The sequence below is a fragment of the Akebia trifoliata genome, chromosome 3 (assembly GCF_017979445.1).
Source record: "Akebia trifoliata isolate Shusen 1 chromosome 3, ASM1797944v1, whole genome shotgun sequence".
NCBI classification, from domain to species: Eukaryota; Viridiplantae; Streptophyta; class Magnoliopsida; order Ranunculales; family Lardizabalaceae; genus Akebia; species Akebia trifoliata.
The window spans coordinates 45299374-45321220 of record NC_141377.1 but is presented as its reverse complement, the minus strand read 5'-3'; the positions used below and the strand labels follow the sequence as shown (position 1 = coordinate 45321220).

At 34.9% G+C, this 21847-nt stretch overlaps 2 protein-coding genes across 3 annotated transcripts; both read left to right on the top strand.

The window, feature by feature from the left end:
• The first annotated feature begins 298 nt into the window (after window positions 1-298).
• LOC147407313 (zinc finger protein ENHYDROUS-like) lies at window positions 299-3330 on the top strand. Of its 2 annotated transcripts, none has more exons than XM_086435809.1 (4): window positions 299-1052; window positions 1143-1539; window positions 1635-1813; window positions 2273-3330. In XM_086435809.1, exons 1-4 carry the CDS (start codon window positions 917-919, stop codon window positions 2986-2988), a joined length of 1428 nt encoding a protein of 475 aa, XP_086291935.1. In that variant the 5' UTR covers window positions 299-916; the 3' UTR covers window positions 2989-3330. The 2 variants fall into 2 exon arrangements, with proteins under 2 accessions (XP_086291935.1, XP_086291936.1); XM_086435810.1 differs by having other exon boundaries at window positions 300-1052; window positions 2276-3330.
• Window positions 3331-15759: 12429 nt separating this feature from the next.
• On the top strand, window positions 15760-20426 carry LOC147407312 (putative protein phosphatase 2C 55). Its single transcript, XM_086435808.1, has 5 exons — window positions 15760-16026; window positions 16742-17429; window positions 17593-17917; window positions 18139-18288; window positions 19788-20426. Exons 2-5 carry the CDS (start codon window positions 17068-17070, stop codon window positions 20082-20084), a joined length of 1134 nt encoding a protein of 377 aa, XP_086291934.1. The 5' UTR covers window positions 15760-16026; window positions 16742-17067; the 3' UTR covers window positions 20085-20426.
• Window positions 20427-21847: the final 1421 nt, after the last annotated feature.

Here is a 21847-nt window from a genome sequence, read left to right as displayed (position 1 = left end):
CAGCATTTTTCAAAAATTAAATACACGCTTTGTTTTACTTTGACGAAAAATAAAAGCTCTCAACTAAACGACAAAAGTGGGGGCACCACTTAATCTGACGTCCTCCGACAGATGCTGAAAACTCCTGGCTCCACTATCTTTTGACACGTGCACAGTAAATATCACCAGCTTAATCAGTATGACAAACTTACTTGGACAGTTGGACTTACGCTTACAGGGACACTAATTCCTTCAATTTTTTATTTTTTTTATTTTTTGAAATGTCGCTAATTCCTTTCATCGTTTTCTTACTAAAGGAGAGAGAAGATACGTAAATCTCTCTCTCTCTCTCTCTCTAAAAGAAAGCCGCCTTATGAGACTGTCTACCTGCCATATTCGTCAATGACGTACAGACCGAGCCGAACCAACTTTATTTTACTTCTGGTTCATTTCCGCAGAATATCGGATTCCTGATCGAAACGTTTCGGATTTCGGAGAGTTTGTGTCGCTTTTAGCAGAAGGACCTAGGTTTCTGGGTTTGAAATTGCGGAAGCTGAGAAACTCGGTGATTTAGGTTTTCAGAAGAAATTTTATCCAGTTGTGTCAGATCTCCGGCTTTGATTTTGTCCCCAGTGTTATATGAGCTTGTTTTCCTGCGAGAGTTTCGATTTGCGAAGAGGATTTTGGGTTTTGGAGACTTGAATTAGTAGTTCCAGCTCTTATGTTGGTTTTAATTCTGTGTCGAACGAAGAGTATCGCAAATAGTTGGTGAGACTGAGACTGATTGTTGAAAGCTGGATCGATCGAAAAACTGAAGTTAAAAAATCTAGATTGAAATTGTTTGGACTTCAAAGTGCAAACCCTAGAATTTCAATTTCCGCTATTGTTTGATTTTTGTAAAAAAAAAAAAAAAAACCTAGAATTTGAGGTAGATACGATGGTTGAGTTAGAAAATTCATCCGCCATGACTGTATCTACGGTTTCTGGAGAAGCAAGTGCGTCTTCTTCTGGAAATCAACCCGTACCTTTGTCGGTGACTACGAAGAAAAAGAGAAATCTCCCTGGAATGCCAGGTAAAATCAAGCGATTTCTACAATAAACTTCAAAAATGTGATAATCTTGCTTAAAAACAAAAAAGTTTTTTGCTTTGGCAATTTTTGCAGATCCAGATTCTGAGGTGATCGCTTTGTCGCCAAAAACACTAATGGCGACGAACCGATTCGTATGCGAGATCTGCAACAAAGGATTTCAACGAGACCAGAATCTACAACTACACCGACGTGGCCATAATCTTCCATGGAAGCTTCGGCAGAGAACGAGCAAAGATATTCGTAAGCGCGTCTACGTCTGCCCCGAACCATCGTGTGTTCATCACGATCCTTCGAGAGCTTTAGGTGATCTTACTGGAATCAAGAAACATTTCTGCAGGAAACATGGTGAGAAGAAATGGAAATGTGACAAGTGTTCGAAGAAATACGCTGTTCAATCCGATTGGAAAGCGCATTTGAAGACTTGCGGAACCAAAGAGTACAGATGCGATTGCGGAACTTTATTCTCTAGGTTTCTTGATCTCTCATCCTTGAATTTCTCTTCTTCTCTATTTGGATTTTAATTTAGGGTGGTTGTTGAAAGAATTTTGTGACGTGTTGTTGAAGGAGAGATAGCTTCACTACACATAGGGCTTTTTGCGATGCGTTAACTGAAGAGAGCACGAGAGCTCAGACAATAACGAATTCGAATTCAATAGCAGAACAGAAGCAACTTCAGAACGTTGTTTCTTCGTCTCCTCCTCCATCTACTGTGTTTTCTGCTGTGTTGCCCATTCAAAACTCAGGTAATATTGTCGGTTGTGGTTCAAATGAAGCAAGTTAGAGATTTTTCCATCATGTTTTGTCGGATCTGGTTTTGTTTTTTTCGTTTTTGTTTTGTTTTGTTTTTTTTTTTTTAAATGAAAATTTAAGGGTAATCCAGAATATAGATCTCGAATTTTATTTAGTTTTATTTTTTGTCTGTTATTGTGATATAAATGTTATAGTTCTCTCTTTCTCTCTCTAGCTCTCTGAATTTGCTAAAAGTTCTGTAAAATCTGCACGGGAGGTTCAATATCTGCGATCGATAAAGAACCCAAACCCAAAGATTAAAAAGGCAAGAGAGAGAGGAAACCATGATTGGTTCTCCTTTTTAGTTTCAAAGTTACTCCGATCAAAGTTAAAGAAAAGCTTTATTTATTTTCTTCTCTTTATTGGAAAATTGATTCAGATTCTCTTCTGCTCTTTGTTTAACCTGCTTTTAGCAGAGTTACCAGAGTACCCAACAGGAATTTTAGAGCATCTTCACCCTCCAATGACTGGTGTAAATGGAAGTAGTAGCAGTAGCAATAACAGTATATTTGCAGACCTCTTCACATCCTCTACAATGGCTGCTGGAAGCTTACAATCACAAGCATGTTCGCTTTCCGATTTTATCTGTGCTATGGCACGTTCAGAGCGCTCAAACAATTTCACTTCAGCCTCATCAACTACAGAACCTCTCTCTCTCTGTCTCTCCAACAATGTCTCTTCGGCCCTTTTCGCAACTCAAGATCATCTCCAATTCGCTCCACCACCACCACAACCCACAATGTCTGCCACGGCCTTACTTCAGAAAGCGGCACAGATTGGTGCCGCAACCAATTCGTCATTGCTGCGTGGATTAGGAGTTTCTGTGAGTTCGTCCTCCTCTTCTGGGACTGGGCTGCAAGAGTTAGAGAGGTTACAGTGGAGCCATCAAATTGAGAGTAATGAACCGGTTCGTGCGGTTCCTGGGCTTGGAATCGGGGATGGAGGAGCCGAGTTGACGGATTTGATGATGGGTCCATCTTCGATTTTTGATCCGAAACCAACCACACTTGACTTTCTTGGGTTGGGGATGGGTGGTGGTGGTGGTGCCCCAAAAGGAGGGTTTTCAGCTCTAATTAACTCATTTGGTGGTGGGAATTTGTCAGGAAAGACATGGGAAGGGCACAAATGAGAGGAGGAGAAATGTCTCAGCAGTCTGCATTGCATGCCTTGGTAGCGTACGTTTAGGACTCTTAGGTTAGTGCCCCTTGGTATAAGTTTTGCAGTTCTGATTTTCTTTTCGAGTAAAATTAAATTTTATTTTGTGGGTTATGGATTTCATGATCGGTTGAGTGTACAGAGTTGGAATTTGTTGTTCTTTATTGGTAATAATGCAGAAGATTAGGTAAAAAAGAGTATTGCTTAGATGATATTCGTTTTATGAAATCATGTCCTACTCTTTAGCGTACATCTTTGTCAATTTAAACATTGAAGCTTTAGAGACTCTCCATGGAATGCAGGTTTTATTCTTCTATTTTTTATTATTATTATGAGAGCTGCTATTGGCACCCCAACTTTTACTTATTATACTCCAATTTCTTAAATTATTTATCACCCCCTTATTAAAGATTAAAACATACCAAAACCTTGGTTTAAGTTATTACCTAATTATAACACATTCCAACAACTTCAAAAGTTGATTAGAATTAATATTAGGCTCATATAAAATCCTAAATCTATCTAACAAGTATCTAGAGAGAGGAAGTTTCTCTCTTATTTTTACTTAGTCTTAACCATGGACTTATTTTTTAAAGATATTTACAAAAGAGTCGTGCTGGGGTGACATAGGATTTGCTGCGATTCTCACAATTCTGACGTGGAGTGCATACATAACCGTAGATGATTTTTACTCGTATCGCGAGAAAACACATCTACGATTATGTGCACATTCCATGTCAGAATTGCAGTAAATACCCTGTGTCACCTCAACATTTTTTTTTTTTTACAAAAACATGCACGACTTTTGTTCCAAGTATGGTTTCAATATATTGTTTATTTTATTTACGAAAATATGCACATGATACACTGTTTCACTATTAGGTTTCTACGAACTCATAAGGTTAAAAGTGACGAACTTATGAATTTGTAGGTAATAAAAGTGATGAACTTAAGAGTTTGTAGATGCGTAAAAAGTGAACAGTACATCGCATGCATGTTTGGGGAATTAAAATGAAAAGTGTACCAAAACTGAAATTTCCGACGATTGGGAGATTCACCCTATTTTTTAATTTAATTGGATTGTAATAAGTAAAAGTTGGGGTGCAAAGGAACTTCTTATTTTTTGGACTTTTTTAGGGCATTTTTAACGTCAACCATGGCTTCAGGTTCTCCATCAAACAGACATTAATAAGATGAGCAACGCAAAATTCCTAAAGATTAATACATGCTTTCTGGGGATTAGCACAGTTTTTTCCAAGGGATAGAATTCTTGAAAATTTCTAGTTGATTCAGGACTTTTCTAACCTCATATCTCCACCAAACTTGTGGCTGAGATGTGAGGGAAAAACAAGTATTTCCTAAATATCAACTCTACTTTCCTAGGGATTAGTGAAGTTGTCTAGAGATTCATTTTGAGAATCACTATAACAACCTCCCTTTTCAAATATTCATTTGAGGAAGAGCCTCAATTCTCAAATGATGACTGATGTTGAACATAAATGTATCAGGTGGTTTTTTCCAATCACCAACCGCCCGAGATTCATCGCAACATCAACTCGTTGTTAGATCTTCTTCAAGCATCAGAAAAAATCAATGAAATCTTTTATAAAAAAATACCTTCAATTTAAAAAAGAGGGGATTGAAAGAAAGATAAAAAATGCATAAAAATTTACTCTTTTATTTTGGTTGAATTGAACATTAGCACAATTTTAGTACAATACAACTTCTTATATTTAAACGATTCACCAGTATCTCTCTTCCTATCCTGTTGTGAGTATTCAACGTTGTCGTTCCTTTGTCTTATTGGAACCATAGTTACAAAGTGGGATAACGGGTTTACAACGGCAAGAGAAAATTTTGAAAAAAATGTTAAAAACGAAAAAAAAATGATGAAAATAAAAGATAAAAAAATATATTTAAAGTTATGACAAAATATATACTAATGAAAATTCATAAAATCAAGTTGTTATCATTAAACCTCATATTTTTACATTTTTGAATTACCAAATTATATTATATATCAAAGCCCACATTTAAAAAAAGAGAGAAAACATTCATTTTTGAGTCTCTGAAAAAATGGGAAAAGGTCGGAAAAAAACAACGATTTTTGTGACAAATGAAAAAATCACGTTTTTTACCGTTTTGATCGTCAGGGATGCAAGTCACGTTGATTTTTTTCCCCCCTTCAAAAAAAGCCATCTTTTGTGACTATGATTAGACTAATAAATTAAGGGTTTGTTTAATTGCATGGGAAATGAAATTTCATGAATTCAAACTCCTTGAAAAAGTTGTGATACGAAAATGTGCATGATGAAAAATTTAAAGTCACCATTTGATTGTACAAGAGAAAAATATCAAAAATAAAATAAAGGATGTAGAAGAAAAATAAGAGGAGAAAAAGATAGGGTATGAGCAAAGGTCAGAGGTGAAGGAAGAAGAAGAAAATGAAGGGAGGAGGGGGATAACAATAGAGGTGGAGCGAAGAAGAAAAATAAGAAATAGATTTTAGCGTTGGATTTCATTAATTTTTTCATAGGACTAGCTGAAAAATTGAAATCCATTCTCAGCTAGCGTTTTAGTTGAGGGTAGATTTAGATTTTTCATGGAAAAAATAATTAAACAATGAAAAATGAAAATTCCACTTACTTTTCTTTGGTAATCAAACCCACCCTAAAAGGAATATTAGTAATAACCTAGCAAAATTGATGATATTAGCATAGTGATACCCATTGAAAATATACAAGATGCAACTTACCCCCGAATCAAAAGTCAACATATATAGTTGATTGTCGTTGTAATATATTGTAGAAGGTAAAATCGGTACTTCATCAAGACCCAACACATATCATGATGAAGACAATTGATTACATAGCAGAGAAGCAATTGTTGGAGGCATTTGGTACCCAAGTCAGGCCAATAGTCCAGGTCTGCCAAGTAGGAGGGTAGGTAAAAGATGACACCTACCTTGATGGCAAGAGAGAGTAAATCAATATATGCGCACTAATTTCGTTCTGTGTGTATTAGACTTCGAGTTTTAGGAGAATCCAAGGGTACGATAAGGATAGTTCTAATTTGGTTAAGATCCCCATGATCAAGAGCTCTCCCATGATCAAATCATTGATTCAGAGGAACCATATAAGCAACCTTATTCACTGAGAAATCCTATAAAAAGGAGTAAGGATCAAGAGCGAGGGATCTTTTTAACTCCTCTCTGACTAGAGTTATAACTTAAGTAATCTCTTCTTCTTCTATAATTCTAACTTAGTCGTTGGAGGATTATTAGTAAGTACCACTAGTGTCATCATGAAGGAGAAAGGAACATCTTGGCTGAGTAGTAGAACTAAGTAACTTGAGGTAAACTCAAATCTACCTCTACATATATAATACTCAAAATACCCTCTAGAAAAATTAGTAAAATTTCACTACTTTTTTTTTTTTTGAAAAGATAAAAGAAAAAGGTTAAAATGGACTAACCCACCTATAAATTTAAAATTAGTATTTTGACAAATTACTCAAACATAACATAAGAATTTTTTTTAATAATATTACTTCCTTGTATGAATTTTGAACTGTAACCCCCTTCTCTCGTGGAAATTGAAAATCTTAGCTTCTTTTCTTAACTTTTGTTAGGAAATAGAGATTTTGAGTTGAAAATACTTATAGAAAATAATCTAAAAGCTTTTACCATGATCCATCGACCATTGCACAAAATAATAGTTTTTAAGCTCGATTTTACAAGATTACTTAGAAAATTTTAAAGGAGATACATTAATAGCGAGAATGCAAAGATGAATAAAAGACAAGATTATTATTTAACACAAATCCTAAATGATGATTGATTCAAGTAAAGAATCCTAGTTGATAAGAAATCCTAAAGGATGAGCGAAACAAAACCCTAAATTACTAAAATTATTTTTATTTTGTTTTTTCTAAAAATTCTAATGGTCTTTTAGTAAATTTAGTTTTAGAAGAATATTTTTTTTTTTTTTAATTTTATAAATCCAACATTATCTCTTTACCAGTCTGCAAAACGACACTTGACGTTAGGTCGAGTAGGGTAAGCTTCATCTAATTATACTTTGCAGGGTATCCCTAATACCACTTATTTTGTAGTGGGGTATTACTAAAATTTCTTAAAGTAAATATAAACACAAGATGGTTGGAGATGAGAATTTTCCTAAGGTTAACGTGGTCCATTGCACATTCCAATGTCCTTTTGCCTATAGTTTCATGTGGTAGGACTTTTCCAGTCTAAAACGAGTTTTGATGTGTAGACTTCACTCCTAGAAAATATCCTTCCACCACAGCTGTTCTTTGATGACTCAACCCTCAACTCTCAACTCTCAACTCTCAAGAAGTGTGGTTTGAGGTTTATGTTTTTCTTTTCTTTCACATTAATAAGTGTGACTTCGAAATCGCTCTCAAGAAAGCTGCGATTGATATAGTGCCCACCTCCACATGCCAACTGCTTTTATTCGGTCCCACTTCTCTCTCTCTCTCTACTTCTCTTTTTCGTCAACCCTTTATTCACATTAGGAGTACGATCCTTTCCCCCAAAGTAAGAAACCGAAGAAAGAAATAATGATCCTTGCAATCAACATTTATTAATCGATGGCATCCAATTTATTTATCTTACGTGACAAGACCCACTCACATGAATATATTTATGTCAACGCACCGTGGGGTGCTCATAAATTCATATTGAAATTGGCTAAAATCCAATGTTTTAAAACTTATCAGATTGATTTCCAAAAGTAATCAGGAATGGCCTAAAATTGATGGGTATGTAGGGCTCTCAATCGATTGTGACAGGACCAGATTGGTATTAAATTTGTACCAATCCAATAACAACTTTAATAGACATGAATCAACTTGAAATTAATTGGATCTGTTTGTTTTAGCTCTTGATTGAATCCAATATAATGGGTTGTTTTTGGATCCGAGCCCAAATTGATATTTTTTTTTATGGATCCTACTTTAACTTCGATTCTTTTAAATAAATGTATATAAAATATAGCATATGTTATATGTATAATTAAATTTCTTGTAAATAAATTTTTTCAAGGAACCATCTTCCCAAGTTGGTTGAAGTCCAGGAGTATTGCTACAGGCTTTAAAACCTGATTTCATCTATTAATTATGTACCATTAACAGACTATCCCACCACACACACACACACACACAAATCTATATAATTAAATTATATAAATAAATAACAACATTCATATATTTTCAAACACATTAATAGATTGTATCCCTATTTCACCTCATCCCGTACTTTGAATTATCTGATTTGAACGGATTGAGTTTCAAATCTGATCTAAAGATGTCACTTAGCTAAGTGGGAGAGATTTTTTTTCTTACATTAGAACGGCCATTTGACATGTAGCATAAATGAAAAAAGTAGTAAGAGAGACTTTCTCTCCTGCCCACAGTAGAAGAAATAAATTTTTTGATCGGATCACCTTGTGGCACTCAAAAATATGATCTACTGCCACGGGATTATAAAGGGCGAAATTCTATGAATTTTAAAAATTAAATTAGATATATATATATATATATTTGGATGTTCGATAGTTGTCCATTTTCAATACTTTGGATCAAATTTGAAAACTTTTTTTCATTTTTTTCACTATGAGTGTTTCATGAAATTTAGAAGATTGTGGTGTTAGATTGCCAATGTGGACCCAACAAACCTTTTTAAGATTTAAAATTTTAAAATTAATATTTATGGGCAAAGGACATGCGGGTAGGAGAGAGAAACTTCCTCTTTATTGCTTTTATCATTTGTGCCACATGTCAAATAACTGTTGTATTGTGAGTAAAAAAATCACTCGCTAAGTGGTTTAGGCTTGAAGAGAGTTGATCCCATGACTTAGGTTCAAATCTCGTTGAACCCAGCTCCACCTTTATTATCCAATAATCCAAAGCTTACTAAGCAAGAAAAAAATAGAGTTTCACGACATTCTTAGATCAATGACCAATAAATAATGTGTCAATACGAAAATAAATAAATTACTCAAAGACTCTTTTTTTTCTCCCAGAGCTTGCAAGATCTAAGATCGACCAATCATATTAGCTCGTGTGTATTGAGGCATCCCAAAATTGCAAAATTATCCTCATTAAGTCGTATGTGTCATGCATTAGAAATTGAGCTTGTGAGTGTTGTGATGAAGAAGTCTCTCAACAAAAGCTCACACGTACATATAGAGATGTGGAGCACACAACTTTGTGGACTAACATAAGAAAAATTCTAGAGTGATTTCAATTCACACTTTGCTGATGTGGAGGTGTGTACAGAACCATAGTTTCTTCGAGTGAAAAGTGTAAATTGAGGTCATCCAACAAGACTCCCAAGTTCAATGAGCAAAAACATAGAATAATACTGGAGTGACCTTAAGATTGACTTCAATTCATACCTTGCTGATGTGGAAGTGGGTATGACAATGCTTTTCATCGAGACATGAGTAAAGGAAAATGCTGAAATGACACAAATGGAGACACAAAGATGACAAAAATGATGTGATGGTGTGCACATAACTGTAGATGTTTTTTACTCATATCTCACGGAAAAACATCTACGATAACGTGCACGACACCACAAATTTTTATCACCCTTATGTCTTCCACTGTGTCACCCCAGCACGAGCATTTATGCTTTTGTACGCACCTTCACTTCAGAAAAATGTGAATTGAGGTCAGGTCAGCACCACTGGAAAACAACTAACGTTTTTTTAGTCTGGCTTTACCATGATCTAGTTATGCTGTAAAGCTATTAGATCAATACTAAAACATCATGTTTTCTTCAAAATTGAAACACGTGATACTTATTAATCTCACCACGCCTCCAAGTTTTTATTTCATATGTCGAACAACAAATGTTTGATACTTAGATGCCATGTGCTTTATCTTCAGAACATGTTGTGGCAGTTTGTAATCATTTAATATACATTCATTTTCTAACTGCAACTTTTAATACGTCAAAGGGTAGCTCTGACTTAATTGCATCTTGACTAAGGTCTTGTGTCAAAACCACTCTCACATTTATGTGAGCTCTTTCACACTGAAGCACGCAACACGGAACTCATGAGCCTTGTTAGCAATCACACTTAATTCTTGAAAATTTTACGAATTTTTTGTTTTTTTAAGTATTACTTTCCAAATTATTGACTATTATGAATAATTCATACATTTTAAATTTGAAAAGAATAAAACACGTTTTTTGTGACTTTTACGATTTTTTATAAAACTCAGAGGAAAAAAAATACTACTATAACTTATTGTATGTTGCATAGTGTAAACTCGACTTTAAAACAGTCATGTTTCAAAATTTTGAAGCAATCCACATTTTTACGTGATAAATATCTTTTTTATCTTAAAAATAATAATGACATGACCCTCTATATTTATTTGAGATTATACTTTAATTTTTCAATCTGATGATTTGTCCCTTGACTTTGATTTTTTCTAAATCAATGGAACAGTAATCTCAATGTCCTCATTATTACCACATCATTAACAATAACATCACTATCATATGGCCGAATTTTTTGTATTCAAATTTGTTAAATGAAACGGATAATACACATATGAAGCATATGTTGCATATTTTTCATTTATCGAATTTTAGACTGAATTTTTGCAATCCAAAATTGTATAGAACTCAAATTTTTGCCATATTTCGATTTGCTAACAAGGCTCATAAGAGGGGTAATTTGTTGTTTTTTTAGTACATAAAAATTTAATTTCCTCTCCCTAGATATTGTCTTATAGAAACCTCAATTGGGCCCACTAATCCTACATGAAGATCAAATGAAGGGCCCCATACAGTTACAATTAGTTTGATTAGGGTCCTAATTATTAGCATAAAATTTATGAGTCGTGATATTTTGACACCCACCTCTGACATATGCCCCTATCACAAAACTGTGGATCATTATTTGCCTTCGGATACACAAGGAAAAGATTTATGATCTATGTATCCTGAGGCAAATGATCTACGATTCTATGATGGGGGCATATGTCAGAGGGGGCCTAGATATCCTTATTCAAAATTAATATGATTGATTCTTAGTCATATTTGATCATTTTCCTACTCAAAACTTTTGTTTTTTTTTTTTTCAAAGCAAATCTAAATCTGAATATGGTGGGTTAGTGGGTCCTACTGATTGATTTTGCACAATGCATTTCCGGATGAGAAGAATCTCTATTAAAAAATTATCAAAATTTATATATAGAAAATTAAATATCCATCTCTTGTTGCATCAACTCCTCTTTTGTGAACAACTTTATTGCAAGGTGGCATGTATCTAAGATAATAGAGATCTAAAACAATCATATTTGAGTGATGCTAAATGCATGTTGTTTTTGGTCAATGCACCTAACGCCCTTTTTTCTCTCCCATTCATAGTGAAAAAAAGCAAACTTTCTAATTTGATTATCTTGTGACATTCAAAATGATCCGATGCAATGGAGTTGTAGAGGACAAAATTATATAAACTTTAAAAAAAAAAAAAAAGTTAATTTTCACCGTTGAATTTTATTTTTAAATTTGGGTATTTGGTGGCCATCCATTTTTAAAACCTTGGATCAAATTCGAAAAACAATATTTTTTTTTATTTATTTCTTGTTTTTTAATATAAATATTTTTATGAAATCTAAAAGATGTTGGATTGTCAATATGATAATCAATGTGGGCCCAACGACTCTTTTAAAGATTTGAAATCTTAAAAAAATAATTATGTGGACAGCGGGCAAGAGAGAGAAGCTCTCTCCATTGCTGATGTCATTGTGCCACATGTCAAACTTTTTCTTGTGCTGTGAGCTAACACGTCATAGGGCGTTGGCCAAAAACGACATCCATTTAGCATTTCTTATCATATTTATGACTAAAATTTATGAGTCCAGATCGAATGCACCCAAGGGGGAGGATTGAAACCCTCCTCCCACGCCTCAGCACATGCCACATAAGACACAATCCAAGGAAAATTAAAAAACGAGATATTTTAGACTTCAATCCCTTGGATTGAGGCTTACAAGGCATGTGTTAAGGTGTGGGAGGAGGGGTTTCAATCATCCACCTTCCGTGCATAAGATCTGGGTTAAAAGTTTATATATTTATTTGTAATGTGTGGATCGACATAGAAATGGGCCAAATACTTAGAAGTTGATTGATCTCAAGAATGTGCCAGGATGGGTCCACAGCTCCATTGTGTGCAGTAAACTTTTGCTTCACGTGCCTCTTTAAGAACGTAAGAGTCGATGGAAATTAATTTTTTGGTTGGACCACTGAATCCTTCTTCATGGAAACAACAGCTTCAACCCAAGCTTGAGGCTCTCTTGAAACAGACAACTAAGATGCTAGGGATTCTCAAGAAAAATCTCTTAAAATATTATTATTTCAACGGACACTTTGTTTACGAAATATTAAAAGAATTTAATAAGTGCACATTTTTTTATGACAAGCTCTGGATTCCTAGGAGATAAATCCTTATTGGTGGCTAACAAGGGAGTTTGAACTCAAGACCTCTATCTTTTAGGATGAATGCCTTGATCACTGTCCAACGGATAAGTGCACTTATATATATATAGGGTCCCGTTCACCACCCTACGCTTTACCAAATGTGTTTTGTCCTACATGGGTTAGAAGTTTTGGAATAGACTGATTTTTGGTGAGGATGATCTCTATGGTAAGGAAATCATCCTCACTAAAAATCAGCCCATTCCAAAACTTCTAACCCCATAAAAAATGGTTTACAAAAAATGGACGGTCCACGATTGTTTAACTTGTAAACATGGGGTTAGAAATTTCGGAATGGGCTGAGTTTTGGTGAGGAGGATCTTCTAATCATAGAAATCATCCTCACCAAAAATCAGCCCATTCCAAAACTTCTAACCCATGTAGGAAAAAACACGTTTGGTAAAGCGTAGGGTAAAGTGTAGCGTGAATATTTCCCATATATATATAAATATTATTAAATGCAGTTATCAAATATAAAATTCTCCTTCATGATTGAGCTTTTTCATCTATTCTTCTTCTTACTCCTCTCTCTCTCAATCTCTCCCCGGTCTATAATTCATTAAACATTAATTCCTTATTTTTCTTTTTATTTGCATTTATGAAAGTTTCAATGAGAGTTTAGTGATACAAGAAGTAATATTATTAGAATATGAGCAACCAAAACCATTTTAAACATAATTTAAAAAATATTCGCTCTTGCCATGTCAGTATGGTTATATCTTGACTATCGACATGGCAAGAACTAGGTCAACACATGCCTATCGACATAGACAATATCGGAAAAAAAAAGATTTATGTTTGTGTTGAGAGACACCTGTTGACACAAAAAAAAATGTCAATTATATTTCTTTTTTTATAAAAATTAAAAAAAAAAAATCAATCAATAAAAAACCTACCTTCATTGATGTAATATTCAAAAAGCTTAATTTGAAAGTTTTAGATAGGGGAAACAATTGAAAAAAAAATAAATATGAATTGTTCATTTCATCTTCTACACTTGATCAACGAACGAGAAGGTTAGGGTTTTTGTTTTATTTTTTTTAATGTGATTGGTGCACTTACAAAAAATCAAGGAACACAATTATTACCATTTTATTTTTTTCATTAAGGCGGTAACTTACCCAAACAGTGGATGCAAATAGAGTGCCCCTATTTCATCTGATATCTAAGAAAATCTGGTTTTAACTCTTATCTCAACTATTACCATCTATGAATATTTTCTCTAGTGAATCTAGGACTTTTCTAGTCTCAACCCAGGGTTGCGGCTCTCCTTAAAATAGGAGGTAAGGATAACAAGAAAAAAAAAAAACATACATTTCTAAAGAATCAATGCATTTACTTTCAAGTAATATTGATAAATTTAGGAGTCCAGCTCAAAACCAATTGACAATGAGTAGAGTGGCTCAAGAGCATATAAAGAGAGAGACTAGGCAATTAAGTGTTCGATGTGGGACTAAACTCAACACGCTCCCACATGTGTGGGCCGGACTAGGGAAACCATTTTCTTAGGAATCCTTAGCATCTCAAACTTTCTGTTCGATAGGGAGCCTCTACCGTTGGTTGAGGTAAGTGTTATCCAAGAACTTAATGTTGGTGCATGGCTTTGTTGAGCCTTAATCTAGCCTTAAAGAGGTACTTGTGTATTAGATAGTCTTATGCCCCTCTTGGGCCTAAGTCTGACAAGCCCAGACCCATCCCTAAAGGGCTTAGATTGATGTTCGTGTATTTTACAAAAAGTTAGTCGTATTCATCTGGAAGTTGTTTGATATTTGGTTAAATCAAAATACTCTATTCTAATTTGAGGACAAATCTATTATTTTATAAATTTTTAAAACTATTTCATACATCTAACTATATATTATATACCTATACAATAAAGTACAGGGCCAAATCAGTTTCAAGGTCGTTAGATCCAAGCTTGACCTAGATATAATGGGTTGAAATTTTTTGAGCCCGGCCCTACCATATTATTTTGGTGGCAGGATTGAAAGCCCTAAGAGATTTTTTATATTAAGCATATTTTTGAATGAGTTCAGTTACTCGGTGTTAGCAGGATTTGAACCCAAGTCTATAGTATTATCACGCAAATACTTTACCAATTAAGCTAGTTGGCACCTGCAATTAAATTATAAAGTTACCAACCTTATTATTCCCAACTTTTGCTTGGATTAGAACTTATTAAAATAGGTTCATATGTGTTATAATAGGTTTTTTTTAAGAAAAGAAAGAGCTATAAGCTAGGAAAATTCTTACTAGTTTAACTCATAGTTTAAAACTTGACTTGAATGCCCACCAAATTTAATTCTCGTTCTCATCACAAGTTATTGATCTCACTAAAAGTGGGTTTATCTGATTTGGTGGCCACACCAAAATTTTTGAAGATGCCAACCAATTACTAGCTTAGTTGATAAAATTTATGAGTGTTGATGCCATATACATGGATTCAATTTCCATCTTCATCAAGTTTAATGTCATTAAAAACATACTTATCTGGTGGCAAAAAAAAAATAGTTGTCCTAACCATCTTGGTCTGGGAAAGTCGACGCGTGTTTTATATGTTAGACCTAGGTTCAACACCCTCATTTTAAAAAGAGAACTTTTATTTGCCTCCCAACTTTTACTTATTACACTCCAATTAATTTTTAAAATAAAAAATTAATAGGATGAGAATATCATTATCTCATTTTGGAAGAGATTTATAAGTATTTTCTTTTCTTTGGTGGAGAGATATCAGAGAGTGACACATCTATTAGTCAGAGCCAATTATCGTTGATGCCACATCAACTTGTTATTTTTGATGTTTTATTTTCGATAGTGGTAATTTATATCTTATGCAAGTGTTATGAAGGAAATTTTGATTTGAAAATGTTAATCCCTATGTTAAATGGCGTATGTTAATTTTTGGATGGAATGCATGGTTTAAAAACCCGTTTTGATGTCTCGGATTAGTTTTCTAATAAGTTTGAATCGTCTCATTCAACAATGAGAAAAATGAATCATGATTTTAAAATCTTATTCGTTAGGTTTGACTTGTCTATCCGTCTAGTTGGATAATACCAAGAAGTATTGGTCGAGTCGTCTTGGTCTCGGACAAGATTTAAAACCATACTGGAATGTGACAAATAATTCAAATAGTGGGATGTGATAAATAAAAGTTGGGGTGCAAATAGAATTTCTCTTAAAAAAAAAAAAAGGGTAAAACGAAGTTCGGACTGGTTTTAGGGACAAAAAAAATCAGGAAATTCAGCCAAGGTTAAAGATAAGGGCATTTTTATTAGGTCATTACATATTTGAAGTTTTCCCATCTTTTCCTCCCCCTCTCTTCCATATGTTTCTAGCTGGCATCGAACGTCCCTAAAGTTGGAATTTCAGTCTTAAGTTAGGCTTTTACTCCGAATATTAATGGGGAGAGACTGAGAGAGAGAGAGAGACTTGTGTTTTCAAATTTCAACCCAATCGCGAATGCGGTGGACAACAGCTATAATAATTCGTGTAAGTAGGTGTTGGTGTATTAATTAATTAATGTTCTGGTTTTAGGATTTCTTTTCTTGGTTGAATGAATGAGTAGCTTTGGTTGAAGAAAATGTGCCCAAGTTCTTTGATTATTTTTTAGGGTTTGTTGTTTCTGCCATTGTTTCTTCTTCGTGATCGACTGTTTCAAATTTAATATTGTTTCATTTCCCAATTTAATCTTGATTTATCATCTTCTGTCAATATGTTATTATGGTTTTCAGTTTCTGGGAATGTTCTTTTTAAGATGGATTTTTATTTATTTTGCTAAGCTAGTAAGGAAATATATTTGTATAAAATCAAATCATTCAACTACCAGGGAAGTACACTACAGACGAAAATCTACGAGCGCTCGAGGAAGAAATTAAACACTTATAAATCATAATAAAACTATTGAAAATCATTAATTTTAAAGACGAAGAGGTATTAGAATTCCACTATTGATTTCTTGAAGCTGCCTTTTGATTTCATGCATATTAGTGGGCCCAGATGGGTTTGTCTTAGTTATTTGTGTTTTGATCTTATCAATCTTTTGTTGGAGTAGACGCCGGAATCAATTTTACTTTGGAAGCTCCATATTTTATTTTATGTTATTATATATCTCCTTTTTTGTTTTCTGGTCTTTCCTGTTATTGTAGTTGGAACGTCTGTAACTTATTATCTCCACCTCTATCTTTTCTTTTTTTTTTCTTTTCAGGATTTTAAGTTTTGTAAAGTATCTGGAGAGGCAGGCACAGGATCTTGTTATGGATAGCTTGAGGATTGATGTATTGGGAGTTGGTCTGTATAATGGAGGAGTAGAATTGTTTTCTTTGAGAGGGTCAGATGTCATTGTTTTTCTCAGTTACAAAACTGTCTAGAAAGTTGTTTGGGAATTCTGGGGGTGTAAATTTAATCGTAAGGCACTTAAAATTTTCACTGTGAAATCAGATTTTCACTAATAAATCAGTGAAGGAGGAACCTATCTTTTGTTCGAGCACTTCTCGCACATTTTCCGTTGGCAGTCCATTTCAAAAGACACCAATGGCTGCTTGTGGTTCCAAAGCTGTATTGCACGATTGCTGTCTAGATAAATTTACCTTGACGAATGATCGTCTCTTGAATTCCATGAATCGAGCTGGTCTTTCGTACACCGGTAAATCTCTTTACAATTGCAGGAAAACGAGCATGAGTTTGAGAAATCAAGAACCATACAACAATAACTTTGTTCATGGGTATTTCATTTTTGATGTCACGAGGAGGAGTTGCAACTCCAATCCTTTACCAGGTTCGAGAAAAATTCATTGCTCACCTTCATCAGGTTACTCTGCTGGGGCTGTTCCTGATGTTTCCTTTGGAGGATCATGTGATGAACAGATAGCAGATTCTACAGTTTCATCTGACCAGTTTGTACTCTCTTATCGTTTCTTTTCCAAATTTATTACTTTTCATAATTTCAAATGGTCAAGGATGGTGAGAAAAAAAATTTGAACATGTTATTGTCAACATTAAGGTTCCAATGGTTCCCCATCTTCTCAACTAACTTAGTTGGCTCGGTGTCGAGTACAGGATGATTGTGGGTGTCAGAACCCTGAAGTTGCTATCGGGATCATGTTACCTGCCGCACCCTGATAAGGAAGAAACTGGTGGTGAGGATGCCTACTTTATATGCGTTGATGAGCAGGCAATAGGTGTCGCAGATGGTGTTGGAGGCTGGAGAGATCTGGGTGTCGATTCAGGACTATATGCCCGAGAACTCATGTCTAATTCAGTAACTGCAATTCAAGAGGAGCCCAAAGGTTCCATTGACCCAGCAAGAGTTTTAGAGAAAGCACATTCAAGTACAAAGGCCAAAGGATCCTCCACAGCGTGCATCATAGCACTAACAGACCAGGTATCCTATTCGTCACTGTTGTACATCAGGCTTTCCTGAATTTTTTCCTTAGCTCCAATATGAGGAGCTTTTGGTCCTCGAGAGGGAGGCTATGGGTTCTAGATTTCACTTGAAAGCAAATTGTGCTATTAAATCATAATTTCTGAAGTTCATTTAACCTTTTGTTGGCAAAAATGCTAATGTAAAGGAATCATACTTGAATGTCTATCATCTGTTTTCAGGCCATTCAAGCCATTAATCTAGGTGACAGTGGCTTTATAGTTGTTAGAGATGGATGCACTATCTTCCAATCTCCTGTACAGCAGCATGGTTTCAATTTCCCATATCAACTCGAGAATGGAAATAATAGTGATCTACCAAGCTCTGGTGAGGTCAGTTGATGCACTGCTATTCTCTTTCATTGCTTTCAGATGCTTCGTTTTCCTTTACTGAGTGGTATTAAATATTTTGCACATTCATTACAAAAAAATGTCAAAATGTTGACATATTCTTATAGTAACTATCGTGTATCAGTGACACCAATAAACAATACATATATGGATATGCATTGATACCATATCATACCACAAGATTAGTTGCAATGAATTATGACCAATCCCCCCCTTTCCCCTCCTCCTTCTCTCTCTCCACCAACAGAATATGGATTGATTGTCGAATGCTGAATCAGTAGCCTCCCTCTCATATGAGACTCTCAAAAGAAGGCCTTAAGGCTTCTATGAAATCTTTGTTTCATCAAAGGTTTGCACCATCAATCTTTTTTTCTGTCGTTAAGGTGGAGAACTGAACCAAGAATTCCCTTTCTTCATCATCAATCGAATCACTGTTCGCGACCCAGGATTCTATTTTATCATCAATCCAATCACCGTTCACGTTTTTTCTTTTTCTTATCAATGAATAGATCTCTTTACTTGTACGACTTAGATGTCTCGTATTTCTCGAAAAAGTAATATTTCCATTTATTCACCAAAAGAGAAGTCAATTCAAAGCGGGTTGAAAAAGTTTATGCCCCAGGGAAACACACGTCTTTTGACTAAGATGCACTTTAAGGGGATGTTTTTGAGTTTCTTCTTCTTCTTTTTTATTTGTATTTTTTTATTTGTATTTTTTACGACCCTTACATAATAGTCCTTGTAATTTGTAAGATTTCCATGCCATAATATTTATTTTTATAAAGGTCCTTAACTAGATGCATTACATTTTTCTTTTGGCCCCAATCCCTATATGTCATAGTTGAATTTGCAACTCCAGCACTCACATGCTCTTCCACTATTTATCTATTTCAATTTCTCTCTCTATGTCAAACCTACTCCTATTTTCCTTCCTTTATGAGAATGTTCCCTAATTTTAAATGTTTGGTTTTTTTTACTGTCTATTAAACATTTATACATCTAATTATTAATCTACCTAAAATGTGCATGCTTATGGAACTTGCAACTTATACCTTTAGGCATAAGCTTCAAGGCTGTGGCTAGTGAAAGGCCTCACCTAACATTTTAGTGTTTAGAAATTGTTTGGTACGGTCAAGGTTTTGCTACTACGCCTTTTCCATTGCCCTCTCTGGTTTTAGAACTCATAGCACAAGGTAGCTATGATGACAGATGAACTGCAGCAACATTACCAAGCATTTCCCAACTTCTACTGACCACTTGATAGAAAATAGTAAATAGAAAAATATATCAACTGAAATAGAACTAATGTAGCTGTGAAAATAAAATTATGCAACAGCAAAGTGAAATCAATCCATGCATGTAGCCTGCTCCATCCATGTTTGCACATAGAGTTCAAGCTAACCTCAGGACCGAGTCAAGTGATGTCGGTTAAGAAATTCTAGTAACTTCTGAATGACTTTTTTTAATTGATAATAAACCAGGTTTTTAATATTCCTGTTGCACCGGGGGATGTCATCATTGCTGGTACGGATGGTCTGTTTGACAACCTATTCAGCAGTGAGGTCACAGCTATGGTTGTTCATGCTGTGAAGGCTGGCTTGGGCCCTCAATTGACAGCTCAGAAAATAGCAGCCTTGGCACGCCAACGAGCTCTGGACAGTAACCGGCAGACACCCTTCTCGACTGCTGCCCAAGAGGCTAACTTCAATTATTATGGTGGCAAGCTCGACGACATCACTGTAGTTGTCTCCTATATAAGCATCTCCAGTAATGCATGAGAGATTTTTTTGTACCCATTCCATCTCTAATTGTGTCGTTCCTTTTTCTCTACTAAGGGTGGTTGTCAAATGGGGATCTGCTTTTTAGCTGGAGAACCTTTGAAAGCAGTTACCTTAAGTGGAGATCCATAGGAGCATTTTGACATCAAAATTATCTACACACACTATCGTTTAGTTATATTGTTATTACTGTTTTACACGTGGGTCTGTTTTGATCCATTTTTTATGGAATGTGTGACCAAATGTTGGAAAATCCTATTGATCCTTCATTTTCAATGTGGTTATGAGATTCATGAAAAAGGTTGATCCATATTATTTTGAATGAAAATATTATTGTTTTAAGTAGTTGACTTGATCATGTTATTTTCTTCATTTTGAGTAATCTCATATTGCTTGGGCAGACATGTCATGGGGATCTTAAATTATTACTTCACTAGACTTGGGTAAGGTTGAGATGGGATACGGATAAGTCATCTTTTTAAGTCTAATTTTTTTCTGTCTTACAGCATTTATATTGCATGTATGGTTATTTCATTCTGTTGTTGGATGTAACTAATCAATCAAAGAAAGGTTATGTAATCTTACTTAAATAGAAAGTGAAATAGGAACACATACATTCCCTCACACGATATGCATCCATAATTGTAATTTGGTCGCAGAAGCCTCCCTTTCTAATAGATCCACCTTTGCTCAAAACAGACAAAAGGTTTTGTCGTTGTGGTTATTGTTATTTTAGACTAAAGGATTGAAGTTAAAAGCATGAGAAATGCTGCCAATTCAGTTGCCAAAGAGAGAGTATGAGAGCCATCGTACACATAATCTCTTCTCTTTTAAAATTGTTACACTAAAAGACAATTAATGATTGAAACTATTTGTGACTTTTTATATCAAAGTAAGGATGCCATTGAGTTCCAAAAAGAGAGGCTTCTACAATTATATACCTATATGTTGTGAAGGAAAGATTATGTTTGCCTGTTTTACATTCTATGTAAGTGAGATTACATAACATAATAGGAAATTCAACAAAACAAGATGTACCATTCTTTTACTATTTTTTTCTCACTTACGCTGGGCAATAGAATCAAAGTGTGTCCATCCCTTAATTTCAAACTCATCAACAATGACATTTTGTTGACAACCATCATTGAGGTGTGCCAATACTAATGCATTAGATTCTATCAGAACTCTGCAGTAAAATGTGCTTGGATGAGAGTAGTATTAGGATGATTAACTTCCTGAGAAGTCCTTGTGTTGCACTCCTCCCTCTTTTGAGCTTAGACCCAAAGCCCAGTTGGTTCGACATATTGCAAAGCAACTTTGAGTGTTGCGGGTTCAAGTCCAGCTTACCCATCCAGACAAAAAACTATCATTGAGGTGTGCTAAGTTTCGCATGCCACCTTTGTTGTGCTATGTTGGAGATATAGTGATCGAAAATATTCTTCAAATGGCATGATCAGTACAGGTAATAAAGCGGCAGCCTAGGAGATTGGGATGATACTTTCAACTGCACGAACGATTGCCATCTTTTCTTTACCATAAGTAGAGTTGCCCAAATTACATCTCGTCAAGGCCCTGCTTGGTTAGACGGGCAATTGGCCAACCGTCTTGCATGGGAAGACTTTCAATCCGGATTCTTGACCCTTCACATTTAACAACATTGTGCTTCAAAAAATCTAGTAATGCTAAAATAGTAGTTTGTCATCACCTTCTTGGACTCAAGAAGGCAAAAGATAGTAGAAATGGCATCACTCCATTGCAAGCAT